The 16954-nt window shown below is 47.9% G+C and overlaps 1 protein-coding gene across 6 annotated transcripts; it reads right to left on the bottom strand.

Annotated features, from left to right (window-relative positions):
• Positions 1-2699: 2699 nt before the first annotated feature.
• On the bottom strand, positions 2700-14551 carry NFATC2IP (nuclear factor of activated T cells 2 interacting protein). Of its 6 annotated transcripts, none has more exons than XM_081553343.1 (8): positions 14163-14551; positions 12199-12280; positions 9464-9578; positions 8480-8560; positions 8186-8372; positions 6966-7110; positions 6736-6845; positions 2700-5011 (listed from the first exon to the last, which is right to left on the bottom strand). In XM_081553343.1, exons 1-8 carry the CDS (start codon positions 14544-14546, stop codon positions 4853-4855), a joined length of 1263 nt encoding a protein of 420 aa, XP_081409469.1. In that variant the 5' UTR covers positions 14547-14551; the 3' UTR covers positions 2700-4852. The 6 variants fall into 6 exon arrangements, with proteins under 6 accessions (XP_081409469.1, XP_081409470.1, XP_081409471.1 ...); XM_081553344.1 differs by having other exon boundaries at positions 12208-12280; XM_081553345.1 differs by having other exon boundaries at positions 6736-6830; positions 12208-12280.
• Between the last annotated feature and the right edge of the window lie 2403 nt (positions 14552-16954).

The raw sequence follows: 16954 nt of genomic DNA, 5'->3' as shown, positions 1-16954 counted from the left end.
TGTATATAGCCCACTAGGCTCCTCTGTCCATGGAATTCTCCAGGCAAGAATACTGCAGTGGGTAGCCATTCTCTTTTCCAGGGGATCTTCCTGACCCTGGGATCAAACCCGGTCTCCTGTATTGCAGGCAGATTCTTTACAGTCTGAGCGTGGCTCCATGAAAGAGGTATCAAGAATGAAACTTAGAGGGACTTGCTGGCAGTCCGGTGGTTAAGACTTTACAATGCAGGGAGTTGGGGTTCAATCCCTGGTCGGGGAGCTAAGATCCCACATGCCTTGTGGCCAAAAAACCAAAACATAAAATAGAAGCAATGTTGTATCAGATTCAATATAAAGACTTTTTAAATGGTCCATATATTTTTTTTAAATCTTAAAAAAAAAAGCAAAACTTAGGGAATTCCTTGGCAGTCCAGTGGTTACAATTCCTAGGACTCCATGCTTCCACTGCAGTGGGGGCTGGGTTAAATCCCTAGCCAAAGGAACTAAAATGCCACATACTGTGTAGTACAGCCAAAAAAAAGAGTGAAACTTAGGTTTGGGGCTCATGGATGGTAATGGGATTCTTTGAGACGAAGGATTTATTTATTTATTCAACAGACATTTGTTAGGTAACAACTATGTGTCAGACACAGAGCTAGGGAATCTTTGGGGAAGAACAAGATACAGTATTTCTTTTTGAAGGAACTTACAGTCTAGTAGGGACAGCTCAGGAGTTTTGAGCTAGATCCTTGGTCCAGGCTAAGGTGGGACACACAGGAGAGAACATGGCCAGTCCTGTGGGGGTTTTTATGGAGGGAATGGGAAGGGTGGGGTCATGGGAAGCTTTAAAGTTGTGAAAGTAAAGTGTTAGTCACTCAGTCATGTCTGACTCTCTGCAACCCCATGGACTGCAGCCTGCCAGGCTCCTCTGTCTATGGGATTTTCCAGGCAAGAACACTGGAGTGGGTTGCCATTCCCTTCTCCAGGGGCTCCTCCTGATTCAGGGATTGAACCCAAGTCTCCTGCATTGTAGGAAGATTCTTAACTGTCTGAGCCACCAGGTCACCTTAAAAATGTGAAGCTATAGCAAAAAAGGAAAATGGCATCTTGCCACTCAGCAGTGTGGCAGCATCTGGGAGCATCGTTAGACACGCAGCATCGGACCTCTCCGGTGGTCCAGTGGTTAAGAATACGCCCGCCAATGCCGGGGACATGGGTTCAATCCCTGATCTAGGAAGATCCCACATGCCGCAGGGCAACTAAGCCCACATGCCTAGAGCCCGTGGCTCCACAAGAGAAGCCACCACAATGAGAAGCCCAAGCACTGAAACAAAAAGTAGCCCCCGCTCACCACAACTAGAGAAGGCGGCATGCAGCAAGGAAATCCAGAACAGCCAAAAATAAATAATTTAAAAGCAGAAATGCAGCATTTCCGGCCCTGCCCCGGAACTGTGGGTCCCCCATCTCCATCATGACAAGCTCCGCACCTGATCTGTGTGCCCACTGAAGGGTGAAAAGTACACAGCTCCTTAATTGAGTCATCAACAGGCCCACCTCGTTTTCCATCTTGCTCTGCATTCAATGGCTGTGTGGCCTGGGACAGGTTATTTCATCCAATCTTCTGTTTCTGTTCTATAAAGTGGGAAGTATCACACCTACCTCCCAGGATTGCCCTGAGGATGAATGTGATTAGGAAAAGTGCCAAGCTTGGTATGTGGTACCAGATCAGGGCTGCTTCAAGTTGTGAAGGTTTCTCATCGGGAGAGTGTTAGAGAGATGTCCTGACAGGTGATCGATCTGTTTGATTAGAAGGATGAATAATCACTCTCATCAGAGAAGAACTGCAAATCCTTTTACAGTGAGGAATCTTTCCTGAATCCTCCCTAGATGAAGTGCCGAGAAAGAAAAGAAGAAACTAGAACCTTCTAGTGCCTGCTAATGGATTTATCATAGAGAAGTCCAGCCACTTGTACTCAAGTGAAAATGGGTAGGTGCACATTTGAGGATCCGTGATTCTATTCCTGGATATAAACCTGAGGAAATCCCACTCAGGCTCACTACAACATTGCTTGCAATAGCAACATCCTTGGGCTAGGATGGGGTTTGGTTACAAATGACAGAAATCCTCCAAAAGCAGGGATTTTTTTTGTCTTGCCACGTGGCTTGCAGGATCTTAGTTCCCCAACCAGGGATCGAACCCGGGTTCCAGGAGTGAAAGTGCAGAGTCCTAACCACTGGATTGCCAGAGAATTCCCATCCAACAGCAGTGATTTAAATAAGACAGCAAGTTCCCCTTCCTGCCAAATCCAGAGGTCAGCGGTGGGGGGCTGGTAAGAGGCTGTATGGAAGTTGAGACCCAGGTGCCTTCTCTCCTTGTCTTGCCCTGCGTGGCTTCCTTCCCCAGGGTCACCGTGTGTCCGTAGGGATGCTCCACCTCCAGTCAGCAGCTTGAAAAAAGCCAAAGAGAAGGGCACACGCTGCCCACTTAGGACTGATCCTAGAAGTCAAACCCCATTCCCCTGTATTGGCATTTGGCCACACTAGGCTACGATGGAGGCTGGCAGGCACTGTCTTCACTCTGAACACTCTGCGCTCTGCTAAAAATCAGGTCTTCTGAAGAACAGATGTGAGGGGACAACTGATGGTCTCAGCCACGGGATTCATGGGGGGCGGTGGGTCACATGGCGGGGCAGAGACAGAAATCCTCAAATAGGCACAAGTTTAATGTATTCCCATTTATTCTGTTGACACTGAACATATCATTTTAAGGTATTCAGACTTATTAATAACATATCATATCTGAAAAAATGAGCTATACCGTATCATGAGTTATTTAAATATTAAAAATTTTCTTTCTCTATTTCCCACATTATAAGTTCAAAGGAATGCTACATTCCAACAACAACAACAAAAACTTTTTAAAGAGAGTGATTTGCTTTTGCCAAAATCGTATCAGTGAAAATTTCATGGCTTTATTAGTAGACGGCGCTGAGAAAACTGGCTCATTATACAGTGAAACTAAAACTTGGATCCCATAGTCAAAGGTGAATTTTATTTTATTTTATTTTGACAAAGGTGAATTTTAAATAGTTTAAAAGTAATATTCAACATTTCAGCCTGGCATCAAGCAATGAAAACAAATATTTGACCACGCAGGGCAGATGCCAGCCAGTACACATACCAGCATGTACTGGCTGGACTTCAGACCAATATTTAGTGGCCTAGATGTGAAAGACAAGTTAATAAAACTATCAGAAGAAACTGCAAAGTATTGTTAACTATTTTTAAATAAGAAATCAAAAAGCAACAAATGATATAACAAAATAGCTAATTCACCTACATTAAAATTAAGAATGTCTATTCAGTGAAGGACACCCCTGGTTATACAAACACAAGCGCCATCTTCAGAGTTTTTGCAACTTCCCAGGAATATACGAGGAACTTTTGAGAGTAAACAAAAAAAGGGAAGAAGCCCCCATGAGAAAAGGAACAAAGATAAATTAGCAATTCACAGAAAGGGGCACCAGAAAGGCTGACAGGAAAATGAAGGAATTCCTCAAATTACTGGTGACTAGATGAATGTACATTAAAACATGGCACCACTTTCCACCCAACAGACTGGCAAAAGTCAGAAAGTTGGGCAATATTACATGCTGGTGGGGATGAGCAGAAATAGGAAAAGCTTTAAGTGGGAGAGACAAAGACCATTCTAAAAAAGCAATAGAGAAATTAATCTGTCGGATGCATAATCCCATCCTGGGTACCTCTGCTGGAGAACTTTCCATAAAGTATGGAAGGAGACATAGAAAAAGATGTTCACATGGCCTTGCATATGAGCCGAGGAGTTTCAGGTAACCCAGGTGTCTACCACTTGGCAAATGTGTAAAAAAAAAATGCACTTAACACCCACCATGGAATATCTTAGAGCAGCTCAAAGAAATAAAGCTGTGTGTAGCCTAAGCAACCCATGTTGAGTGAGAAAAGCAACAGGACAAGATGAACAGCATTATACTACATGTGGGCCAAGTATATGCACACATACAGCATAGCATGTTCAAGGAAACATTCATATTCAAAGACATGGAATCAACACATTAGAATGGATGCTTACAGGAGAGGATGGCGTGAAGGGAAAAAGCCATAAAACCAAAGAAGACTTGTGTGGACTGCGATCCTGAGATCAAAACCAAAAGGTTCAAGGTGCTCAATTATGCCTCAAACAACATGTGTGCATCAGGAACGTGGCTCAAAAGGGTCCTAGGGTGAGGAAGACACCCAAGCCTGAGAATCTACTGTATTCTTCAAAACAATAACCCACTGTCTGCCTCTGGTGAAGTTAATGCATTTGTGAGGTTGATCGTCTAGTTTCTGGCCTGGCAGAGGAACTACACCCTTGTATGTGCCTCAAGTCAACTTCACCTCCATCCCCTGATGACCCTGAGGCCACGGCTGGTCCTAGATGTGGCAGAAATCCGAGGCCTGGAGTCCCCTACCCAACCCTTAATAATTTCAACTCACTCTTTCAGTATGAGAAGTTTCATATAAGAGACATTTCAGTGAAAGAAAGAGTGATGGTGGAGGGGTGAAGGTGAGGGATACCTTCTCCATGTCCCAGAGGGCGGTAAAATTCAGCACACCCTGTGGATGGAGCCACAGTCCACCTAAGGCAGCAAAGACCATCACACAATTAACCAGGTAGCTAACAGCTTCAAACTGGGGTCAAAGGAGAGGGAGTCAAAGATCACTTCTGGATTTTGCTTCAGCTTGAAGATGAGTTCTAACTCAGCTGCAGCTAGCAAGCCCTCATGGGGACAAAAGGGGGCAGCCCGTTCTCCCCAAGTCCAGGCTGGGCCTCCAAACAGAGAGTGGGGTTTCAGCCCCAGACCTCGATGAGGTCCCCAGATTCCATGCCCAGGTCAGCTGGCAGCTCCTTGCCTGAAAGCTTCGTCCCATCAAAGAAGAAGGAGAGCTTGTGGCCGGAGAGTCCCATAGCCTCCTCGTAGCGGGACATGAGGGTCTTGAGAGGAGAATCCTGGGCAGAGAAGAAAAAAACATGGATATAAGAATCTGAAAAGAGGGACTGAGGAGAACTTGTAGAGACAGACAGAGAGCTTGGGACAGGAAGGACAAGGGAACATGTCAAGTCGGAGCCCACGGAGGGGGACATAAGTGGACGAAGAAGCCAGCAGCCAGCTGGTTCCTTTCTCTAGGGAGATGGGCCACGGAGCCCAGGGCTGGGATGTTGGCTCTGGATCAGATATATTCTCCAAAGCCGGTCTCCTCACCTAAAACAGAGGCGTGAAGCACAAGGAGGAAGCCAGCCAGGCTCTGGAGTGAGCATGACCCAAGATGGGGGCCAGGCGCCCTTATTAAACTAGACGTGTAACCTTAGCCAAGTGCTATGGGTTTGAGAGTCCCTTGGACAGCAAGAAGGTCAATCCTAAAGGAAATCAACCCTGAATATTCATTAGAAGGACTGATGCTGAAGCTCTAATACTTTGGCCACCTGATGAGAAGAGCCAACTCATTGGAAAAGACCCTGAAGCTGGGACAGATTCAGGGCAGGAGGAGAAGGAGGCAACAGAGGATGAGATGGTTGGATGGCATCACTGACTCAATGGACATGAGTTTGAGCAAACTCTGGGAGATAGTGAAGGACAAGGAAGTCTGGTGTGCTGCAGTCCATGGGGTCCCAAAGACTGGGACACAACTTAGTGACTGAACAACAATAACAGTGGGTTGACTGTGTCCCCTGAAAAACATACCATGTGGTCCTAACCCTTGGGAAATGTGCATGTGACCTCAATTGGAAGAAATGATCAAGATAAGATGAGGCTGGGACTTCCCTGTGGTCCAGCTGCTAAGACTCCATGCTCCCAAAGCAGGGGGCCCAGGTTCAATCCCTGGTCAGGGAACTGGATCCTACATGCTGCAACTAAAGATCCTGCATGCTGCAACAACTAAGACCCAGTACAGCTAAATAAACAAATACACATTAAAAAAATTTTTTTTTAATCCTCTTAAAAAAAGATGAGGTCATGGTTGATTACGGTGTGCACTAAGGCAGTAGGACTAGTGTTCTTGTAAGAAGGGAAAACAGACACACACAGAGATACACAGGGAGAACGTCCTATGACAAAAGAGGCAGGATGCAGCTGCAAGCCAAGGACCGCTGGCCACCAGCAGAAAGGAGGAGGAAGCAAGGACCCAGAGTCTCCGAGGGAGCATGACCCTGCTGACAACACCCTGCCAACAACTTGATTTCAAACTTGTAGCCTCCAGAACTGGGAGAGAATACATTTCTATTGTTTTAAGCCACCCAGTTGGTAGTAGTTTGTTACAGCAGCTCTCAGAAACAAATACAGCAAGTTATTCCACCTCTACGGATGTCGGTTTCTGTATCTGTGAAATGAGGATAGCAACAGTGCTTTCTCATACAAGACTGCTGTGAATTTCAACAATATCCTGAATGTGAAGTAATTAGCTTTAGCACAGGGACTGCCACTTCTACGGTACTTTTGATCAGTCTTACTGGTTACTATTCAAGGGTGATTTCCACTTTAACCAGGAGGAGTTAGGAGACCAGAGCCAGCTTCCCAGAAGAAGGGGGAGGGAACCCGAACAATGAACTTTATACACTCTCTAGGATGGGCAGGGACCCAAGACCACAGAGGGCAGGGACTCCATCCTCCACCCGCTGATGGGAGACTGCAGAGCACAGGGCAAGGGGCGTGGACAGCCGGTTCCTCCACTCACGTGAGGCAGCGAGACTTCTAGTGTCTGGTGCTTCTCTTTGCCCTGGACCCGAAGTTGGAGCAGTTGTGACGTTTCTGCGGCCTCCGGAGAACTTGCTAGAACCACACAGTCTGTGGCAGGCAGGATCGGGAAGCCAGGCCTAAGCGGGGGTTGGAAGCCGGGCCCCCTGTGGGCCTCTCCCCACATCCCCTCCCTGTGGCAAAAGCCTCCTCAGGCCTCCTTCCTCTCACCAATGATGTCAGCCACGCCGAGCTTTAGGGTCCTGGGGGTGGCGGTAGGGGACAGCTCTGTCTCTCCGAACAGCAAGAGGATCCTGCTTGGGGACACCCCGAGGTGGGTGGCCATGTGGTCCACCACACTCTGAAGGGGCTCCGACTAGGAGGGGGACAGAAAGTAAAGGAGGCCTTCCTGCCTTGACTTGCTTTCCCACCCCCACCCCCAATTTCTGGCCTTAACTACTCGCTAAATTCTTCAGCAGTGAGTTCCATCATATTTACCTGGAAAGGCACAAAATAAAATCATGTCAATAAGGGGTTCAGGCAAGTGACACAAAGACTCAAAGCAGCCATGAGTTAGGAGGGAAAAAAAGGGAGTGGTGGGGGTTGTGGCCAACCAGAACCGGATATGCCCCATCTAAGCCCAGGCAGCTGTTCCAAAGCTCTGGCTAATTGGTACCATGTGGAAATATGGGCCAGGTACTGCATCTTCCTATTCAAGAGAAGCCAGAAATCTGGACCTCAGTACCCAATCACCCATTGCAAAGGTTGGCAATGAACTATTTGGTTTTAAAATCACCGTACAGCTCGAAAGAAGATGCATGGGACTTCCCTGGCAGTCCAGTGATTAAGATTCCCCGCTCCCAATGCAGAGGGCACAGGTTCAGTCCCTAGTTGGGGAATTAAGATCTTGCATGCCAGATGGCATGGACAGAAAAAAAAAAAAGAAGATGCACTGTTGATAAGGCCATGGGCTGCTAGTTGGCAAGTTCTGGCTTAGCTGCTTGTCTGATGCACTGTTACTACTCAATAAATAGTCATTTCTGTTCTTCTTTTGGAATAGGGGTCATCCCTATAATAGCAGTCTTCACCAGGAAGCTAGGGGAGCTTGGAATGACCGAATGACCCCTGGGTGTCCGAGGCAGTAAGAGCAAGCGTGGGAGAGAAGTACAGGGTCCAAGGGAAGGAAGGAGGGAGGGATGCTCCCTGGGGAGGGCCTACCAAGCAAAGTTTCTTAGGATGTTTTAGTGGAGCCTTGAAGAATGGGTGGGAAGTTTGCCAGAAAGAGAGGGCAGAGGGAGGAAAAGATCTGGACAAACGGAACAGTGAGTGCAAAGGCGCAGAGGGCTGAAAGCGCACTGGGCAGCTCTAGACAGCAGGATGGGCAAAGGAAGACACTAGTCTCTCCATGGGCAGCTCCTGGGACCCTGCTGCCAGACCTTTCAAGCATTTACCATTCTGATGTGCAACTTGACCAGGTCAGCTCGGCACCGGATTTTGAGCGGAAAGAGTCTAGGGTGCTCTGGGAGAGTGGGCTCCTCCACTAGGACCACCTCATCGTCTTGGCTCAGGTGGTCTTGGCCCTGGGATTGCTTGGGACTCAGGCAGGAACGAAGATCTTGGAGACGCTTGTTCACCTCCCTGGGGTGCAGAAAGGACTGTGTGTCAGTCAGGGTGGGCCCCCTCCCTACTGCCCCTTCTCCAATCTAGCCCAGAGCAGAGCACCCCCCTACCCCTGCCCTTGGTACCTTAACTTTCGGAGTGCCTGAGTATGCTTCTTGCTTTTGGTCCGTGGCAGAGGTGAGGGCAAAGGCAAGGTGTCCTGAGCCCTGCAGACAGAAGAGAGGGACAGGATGGGGAAAGAGATGAGACCCCAGCCCCACCCACACCTCTCCTCCAGGGGGCCCCTGGGAACCAGAGGGGGACCAGGGGAATCAAGAGGGAGCAATTCTGGTGACATCCATCTTATTGGAAGACCGGGACAGGGAGAGGGGACGGGGGGCGGGAAGGAGGACAGGGAAAACCTGAGTCATGATTTTTATACTTTTATGGCTCAAATATGAGGGAGGAGAATGCCTAACTTTTAAGATAAGTTGCTTCCCGGGTGAATAGCTGATAAAATCCAAATGACACCAAACATTTACTATATACTAAGGGTTAACTCTTCATTTACCCTAAAATTCTGACCCAAGTACCACTATTATCTCCATTTTACAGAAGAAGAAACTAAAGCACAAAAAATATGGCCAGGGAATCCCTGGTGGTCCAGTGGTTAAAAATCTGCCTTCTAACACAGGGGACGCAAGCTCAACCCCTGGTTGGGGAACTACGATCCCACATGCCACAGGCAACTAAGCCCTTATGCCACAACTAGAGAAGCCCGTACACTGCAATGAAGACCACTTGCAGCCAAATAACAGAGAGAGGATGCCCAAGAGACAGGATCTGAACCACAGGGCAGTCTCCAGAGCCACACCCTTCAGCTCTGCATCACTACCTTCTTAGACACAAAGCTGAAACCCTCCACTTCCTGGCCAGTCTGGAGGGTCTGCTGTCATCCTCCAGTGGGATTTACCTCTTCTCCCAAGAGTTTCGTTCCTCATCCGAGCCTCAGGATGCCTTCTGGGAAACTTCTTACCCCTCCAAGAGGCACCCAAGGGTCCTGCCCGCCTCAGCCCACCCTTCCGATTCCTGTTCTGCTCCTACGGCCCCAGTGCTCTCGCCTCACTCACGGTAACATCCTTTTCTTCTCTTCTCCATCCTTACTCCTCAGCTTCTTCTTCCAGGGAGAACTGGGACATGGGAAATCCACAGTGTGGGGACTGCTGGCCTCCTCCACGTCTGCCTCTGGGGACAGAGGAGGAGAAAGTGGAAAGGGTTAGACAAGAAAAGGCAGTGGGAGAGGAGAGACAAGCCAGGGGCTTCAGAAGGTTCTGAAAAAGGAGGAGATTAAGGGGGCCCCGGACACACATGACCACTGGGGAAGGGTTCAGGGGCATGAATCAAGAGAAAAGCCTAGAGTGCATTCCCAGCAGCACTGCAGTGGTGCAGTTAAGACTCTGCCTTCCAATGCAGGGGACATGGGTTTGATCCCTGGTTGGGGAATTAAGATCCCACATGCATGTGGAAAAAAAAAAAAGGAAGGGAGAGCTTTAGAGAGAAGGGTGAACTGGAATCTGACAGATGGGATTAGGAAAGTGTCCTAATGTGTGAGCGTCCCACCTCGCACTAGTGCATGACACAGTGGCAAGAGTGGACTAACGGAAAGTGGCTCACCCCAACGAAAGTGTGCTCTTCGCATTTTGATCACCTGCACCTCATAAGTGAAACACACTGAGCACACAACCCGGAAAACATGTATTTACTTAATACACATGTACTACTTACTATACATGTACAAACCATTATATGTTAGGAAACATACATTAAAACAAATGCTATCAAAGGATGATTTTTTTTTTTTTTCCCAAATATGTCTCTTGTTTTCTGCCCCTACTCAATTTGGTGGGCACAAAGAGATGCGTCGGGGGTAGGGCATCTCTCTTTAGAAAGAGGTTAAGTACAGGCCCTCTAAGTCCAGGCTTCTCAGATGTCATCCATGTGAGTGTCATTGTCATATTTTGCCATATCTCTGTATTACTTGATATGTTTCTTTAAATCACTCATCTTCACTTAAATGTCTTAGAAAAGCAAACCAGGTATTATTCTAGACCACAGAAGCTCTTTTCCATTTGCCTGCCACCAGATCATCATTAACCATCGTTATTTATTTTTATAAATAAATACTGTGAATACAAAACAATGATAATAAGTCCTAGATCATTGGTTCTCAACCAGAGGCAATTTTGCCTCCCGGGGGACATATGGCCGTGTCTGGAGACAATTTTGGCTGTCACAACGAAGGGAGGAAGGGGTTCAGGGTGATGATGACGTCTACTGGGTGGAGGCCAGGATGCTGCTCCACGCCCCGCAGGGCACAGGACAGCCCCACACAGAGAAGGATCCAGTCCAAATGCCAGTAGCACCAAGGGTGAGAAACCCTGTCCTAGGAGCTGCCATTGGCCTGAGACTCTGCATTTCTAACAAGCTCCTGGAAGATACCCAACACTCCTGGGCCCACATTTTTTTTTTTTAAGGATTGTTTTTAATGTGGACCATTTTTAGTCTTTACTGAATTTGATACAATATCGTTTGTTTTATGCTTCGGTTTTTCTGTGTAGGGCATATGGGATCTTAGCTCCCAGATCAGGGATTCAGCCTGCACCCCCAGCATTGGAAGGTGAAATCCCTGGACAGCCAGCAAAGTCCTTGGGGCCTGCATTTTGAGTGGCAAGGACAGAGGTGCCTTGGTACTTCTCTGTTCCAGGTACCATATATGTAAACCATATATGTAGCCCAAGGTAAAGAATTCACCTGCAATGCGGGAGACCTGGGTTCGATCCCTGGGTTGGGAAGATCCCTGGAAAAGAGAACAGCTACCGACTCCAATATTCTGGCCTAGAGAATTCCATGGACTGTATAGTCCATGGGGTCGCAAAGAGTCGGACACGATTGAGCGACTTTCACATACATATATGGTTCCAAGTACCATATATGTAAACCATATATGTAGTCCAAGGGGGGAGGGCTTTCTATTAATATATATTCTCTTTAATTAATTCCCACCAAAATCCTTTGACACAGGTCCATTATTTATCCCCATTTGGCTGATGAGGAAATTGAAGCCTTAAAAGATTAACTTGCCCAAGGTCACATAGCTACTAAGGGGGAGAGCTGGTTCCTAAATCAGCTCTTCATCGCCCTGCCATACTCCCTCATGGCACAAAAGCCTTAGTCCAAGGTCTGCATTTGCCCACTGGATCTCTTCCCTATTAGACCTGATTTCTATTCACTGCCCTTGAGCAGTTTGCAAAAAAATCACGTCACTGCGGGAGGACAAAGGCTGGACAGCCCTGATAAGATTCAGAGAATACCCTGTTGGCTCAGAGTGTTCCCAGGAAACTTGCTGCAGATGTAAAAAGATGTTACAAATTCTCAACACTTCTCCCTTCCACTGCTCCCAAGGTCACACAATCAGAGTCTCTAAGGATGACACTTGGAAACCTGTATATTAGAGACTTCCCTGGTGGTCCAGTGACTAAGACTCCAGTGCTTTCACTGCTGAGGGTCCAGGTTCAATTCCTGGTCAGGAAACTAAGATCCCACAAGCCACGCAGCGTGGCAAAAAAAAAAAATTATCACATTCTGATGCTTATTAGAGCTGGGGGAGGGGTGTCTGGACAAGACTTTCTGTGCCTTCTGGTTAACAAGCCAGCTCCTTTCAGGACTGGAGGTTTTTCTGGCTAGGATGCAGAAGTCACCTCTCTCATGTCCTCCTCCCTGAGCCTAGGAAACAACTAACTGGAGGAATGTAAACTCCAGAAAGTCTTCTCAGAGAGGCCAGCGCTGGACACCTCTCCCTAGAAGCCCTCCTTACCTTCCTCGGCCTCTGGGGGACATAATTTCAGGAGGGACATGTTATCTGGGATAAGGTGGAGGCTGCTTTTCACCTGCAAAGAAAAAGTAGATCAGTACCAAATGCTCCCTCCACCTAAAGAGAAAACTGGGGTCGATTTTCTCACGCCCAGTCTCCTCCAGCTCCCAAGTCCGCCCTGAGGATGTAGACGTTACCACTCTCCCACAGGGACTCAGGAGCTCAGCTTCCCCAGGATCCAAAATTGGAGTACTCTACCATATGATGTTACTTGTATGTGGAATCTAAAATATGACATAAATGAACCCATCTAGGAAGCAGAAACTTAGAGAACAGACTTGTGGTTGCCAAGCAGGGAGTTGGGGGAAGCTGGGGTGGGGTGAGGGTGGGAGATGGACTGGGAGTTTGGAGTTAGTAGATGCAAACTACTACATACAGAATGGATGGACAACAAGGTCCTACTGTACAGCACAGTGTCAATGTCCTAGGATAAACCATAATGGAAAAGAATATATACATAATTATATATAATTATATATATATATATACACACATATATATAAGAATATATACATAATCTCAGATATATAGACAATACCACCCTTATGGCAGAAAACGAAGAAGAACTAAAGAGCCTCTTGATTAAAGTGAAAGAGGAGAGTGAAAAAGTTGGTTTAAAGCTCAACGTTCAGAAAACTAAGATCATGGCATCTGGTCCCATCACTTCATGGCAAATAGATGGGGAAACAGTGGAAACAGTGTCAGACTTTATTTTTTTGGGCTCCAAAATCACTGCAGATGGTGATTACAGTCATGAAATTAAAAGATGCTTACTCCTTGGAAGGAAAGTTATGACCAACCTACACAGCATATTAAAAAGCAGAGACATTACTTTGCCAACAAAGGTCCATCTAGTCAAGGCTATGGTTCTTCCAGCAGTCATGTATGCATGTGAGAGTTGGACTATAAAGAAAGCTGAGTGCAGAAGAATTGATGCTTTTGAACTGTGGTGTTGGAGAAGACTCTTGAGAGCCCCCTGGACTGTAAGGAGATCAACCAGTCCATCCTAAAGAAAATCAGTCCTGAATATTCATTGGAAGGATGGAAGCTGAAGCTGAAACTCCAATACTTTGGCCACCTGATGCAAAGAGCTGACTCATTTGAAAAGACCCTGATGCTGGGAAAGATTGAAGGAGGGAGGAGAAGGGGACAACAGAAGATGAGATGGTTGGATGGCATCACTGACTCAATGGACATGAGTTTGAGTAAACTCCGGGAGTTGGTGATGGACAGGGAGGCTTGGCGAGCTGTAGTTCATGGGGTCAGACACGACTGAGTGACTGAACTGAACTGAACATATATGTGAGTCACTTTGCTGTACAGCAGAAATTAATGCAACATCGTACATCAACTACACTTCAATTTAAAAATACAGGAGTACTCTGATGAGGAGCACCCTTTCCCTAATGCCCTCTAAGGATGCAAGTTTCATTCCCCTTTCTTACGAAGGAGCTAGCCATCCTGCTGTCTTAGAATCCTTGGCAATTTCAGGCCCCTCGCTCACCATACCACGTGGGGACTCCAGCCTCCTGGAGTCCCCAGTCCTCTCTGAATTTTCATAGACCCCAGTCCCCATCTTCCTGAATCTTTAGCATCGAGCCCCAGCCTAAAAACCCAACATGCCCCAAATCCCAGCCCTAGGTCCTCCAGCTCTTCCCTTAACCATCAGGGATTCCAACTCCTTAGGCTCCCTATATCCCGCGACACTCCAGCTCCTGGGAATTCCAAACTCCAAGCACACTCCAAATCCCTTCAGCCTCCCCAATTTGCATCTTTCTGCCTCCAAGGCCCCTAGCCCCTGCTTCCATTTCGTCTCCCAAGACCAACCCTAGAACCCTATCCTCAGCATTCCTAAACCCAGTCCCTCCGCGCTAACCGTCCCGGGAACCCGGCTGCACCTTCTCGGAGTACACTGGAACCGCCGGTGCCTCCCCAGGATCCAGCAGCAGCCGCCGCCGCCGCCGGACCAAGACCCGAGGGGCTCCACCAGGCTCTCCGTCCGCTCCTTCGCTGTCACTGTCGCTGTCGTCCCGGGACGCGGCCAGCACGGGGGATTCGGGGAGCGGGACCTCGGCCGCGGCCGCAGCGCCGCGCGCGGTTGCGACCTCCAAGACATCCTCCTCACTGTCGCTGACCAAGTCCACGAGCACCGAGTCCAAGGTGCGTCGAGCTGGGGATCGCTGGGCGCCAGGACGTCGGCTCCGGCCGCCTCGGGATCCCCGAGCCCTTCGGCGGATGTCGCTGCCTCTGGGACGGCCCCGTCCCCTCACGGGCTCCGCCATGGCACACACTGGGTCTCCACTGTCGCCAGCTTCTGGTCGACTAGCCCGGCCCCCTCCAGCGGATTCCGCCCTTCATTGGGCGAACCGCCTGCTAGTCAACACCTCTCCCCGCCCACGCCCTCTGGCTCCACCTCTCAGCCTTTTCACTGGTAGCTGCACCCGCCCATCACGCAATCACCACTGAAACCAAGGCGCCAAAGATTCCAATCAACTTCGGCACAATCGTCGTAGGTTTCGATTCGGTCCGGCTCACCCATTGGCCTGACCCGCCTTCTGCAAGACCCGCCCACTGAATGGAGTCTTTTTCCTGGTTGGTGGAGGAGCGAGGCATCCTGGGAATTATAGTCCGCAAACCCTCAGGCTAGCGTGGAGGAAATCGGGCTGGGAATAGCTCTTGGACACCGCGGATCTCATGGGTATCCGCTTTCCCCTTTCCCCCAGCTGCGTGGTGGGCTGAGTTACACTACACGCCGACCGACCCCTCGCATACGCCCCTCCTCATGTGCAGAATCCACACAACACACACCCGGAGCCACACTTAACACCATACAACTCTCCGAATTCCCTCCTACAGCGTTCCTCACACAGGACGTCCCGACAGACACTACACGGGCCATATCAACACAACATGCACTCTTGCAACACTGTCCCTCGATAAACACCTAAGAACACCCGCCTCACAAAAAACCTGGAAGGGCAAACACAAGTGAAAAATAAGAGGTTTAATTCTCCCTGTTGAAAATAAGGATCATGACTTCTCCCCCTTCACTCTTTCAAAATTCTTTCTTGGAACTTTTCAAAATGTATATAAATCTGTGTGTGTGTGTGTGTATGTTCTAACTCAGGAACTCTAACGGTGTTTGTGTGTGTGTGTGTGTGTGTATGTGTGTGTGTTCTAACTCAGAAACTCCAGGACCTGGGAACCATATTTTTTTTAATTGAAGTAGAGTTGATTTAAAACATTGTGTTAGTTTCTGATGTGCAACAGGGTGATTCAGTTTTGGTTTTGTTTTTTTCTTTTTTTTTTGAAGGTTAGCTTTTTTTACATCAACATTTTATTTGTTTTTTGGCTGGACTGGGTCTTCCTTTGTGTGGGCTTTCTTTAGTTGCGGTGGGGGAGTGGGGGGGCATGTGTGGCGGGCAGCAGGCGGCTACTCTTTGTTGTGGTGTCCAGGCTTCTCATTGGGGTGATCTCTTGTTGTAGAGAAGAGACTCTAGGCATGGGCTTCATGGGATCAGTATTTGTGGTGCACAGGCTTAATTGTTCCGTGGCATGTGGAATCTTCCCAGACCAGGAATCAAACCCATGTCCCCAGCTAACGCAGGCAGACTCATCCACGGTGCCACCAGGGAAGTCCATGATTCAGTTTTATATATATTTTCTTTTTCAAATTCTTTTCCTTTATAGTTTGTTACAAGATACTGACTATAGTCCTCTGTGCTACACATAGGACTTTGTTGTTTATCTATTTTATATATAGTAATTGTATCTGCTAATCCCAAACTCCTAACTGATCCCAACCCACCCCCCACCCTTTCCCCTTTGGTAACCATGAATTGTTTTCTTCTTCTGTGAGTCTGTTTCTGTTCTCTAAATAAGTTCTGGAGCCATCTTTTTGAAAGGCAAGTGTCAGGGGAAATAGCTCCAGCTCCAACCGGAGACTAACAGCCTAACTTGTAGAAGCTCTCCTGCAATATGCAAAACCACCTACCGTCTGAAAGATGCTAGAAGCTTGTTTCACCCTTGGATAAAAGCCAGTCGCCACGAGAAGGGGTGACCTACTACGTATGTCTAAAGGTGAAGTCAAGTCCCCTTCTTGAGGCCTAGTCATTGTTTATCTTGGAAACAGGATACGGTTTTGAATATTTATCTTGAAAAGAGGATAATGGGTTATACCTGCTTGGCTTATATGAAAGTGTGAGATTTCTTTCGGCTTTTGCAATCAGTCTCTTAGGGGACTGCCTGTGGTGTGCGTCGCATTCTGTTTAATGCTTATTTAATGATAAAATGGTTTTCTGTCTCTACCACCTCTGTAGAGAGGTTTTCTGGGTTGGAAGAAGGTTTTGTTTTTTCATTATATTTTCCCAACTGACCCAGCAATGACACTGCGTACCTCAGAGTTTACCTACCCTCCACACACTACAGTATTCACAACTCCTGTATCAGATGCACCTCAACACACACAGCACGGACACACCCCCTCCTACATGTCACACCTCCCACATTGCCTCCAATCGCATGACCCCTGTTGACCTAAATAAAAGTCAGTTATTGTAGAGAATTCCCTGGCAGTCCAGTGGTTAGGACTCCTCGCTTTCACTGCCAAGGGCCAGGGTTCAATCCCTGGTTAGAGATCCCTCAAGGGGAGTGGCACAGCCAAAAAGACAAACAAAACCAAAGTCAGTTA

The sequence above is a fragment of the Giraffa tippelskirchi genome, chromosome 13 (assembly GCF_054371585.1).
Source record: "Giraffa tippelskirchi isolate mGirTip1 chromosome 13, T2T-mGirTip1v1.2.pri, whole genome shotgun sequence".
NCBI lineage: Eukaryota > Metazoa > Chordata > Mammalia > Artiodactyla > Giraffidae > Giraffa > Giraffa tippelskirchi.
Note: the sequence above shows the minus strand (reverse complement) of the source record. Positions and strands in the feature narration are given on the sequence as shown.

Coding starts and splice junctions, on each gene's coding strand:
- NFATC2IP (XM_081553343.1), bottom strand. CDS start 14,546: ATGGCGGAGCCCGTGAGGGGACGGGGCCGTCCCAGAGGCAGCGACATC. Junction 7,111..8,185: donor TCAAGTTGCACATCAGAATG/GTAAATGCTTGA, acceptor TCCCCCTCCTAG/TCGGAGCCCCTTCAGAGTGT. Junction 5,012..6,735: donor TAGAAGTCTCGCTGCCTCAC/GTGAGTGGAGGA, acceptor TTCTCTGCCCAG/GATTCTCCTCTCAAGACCCT.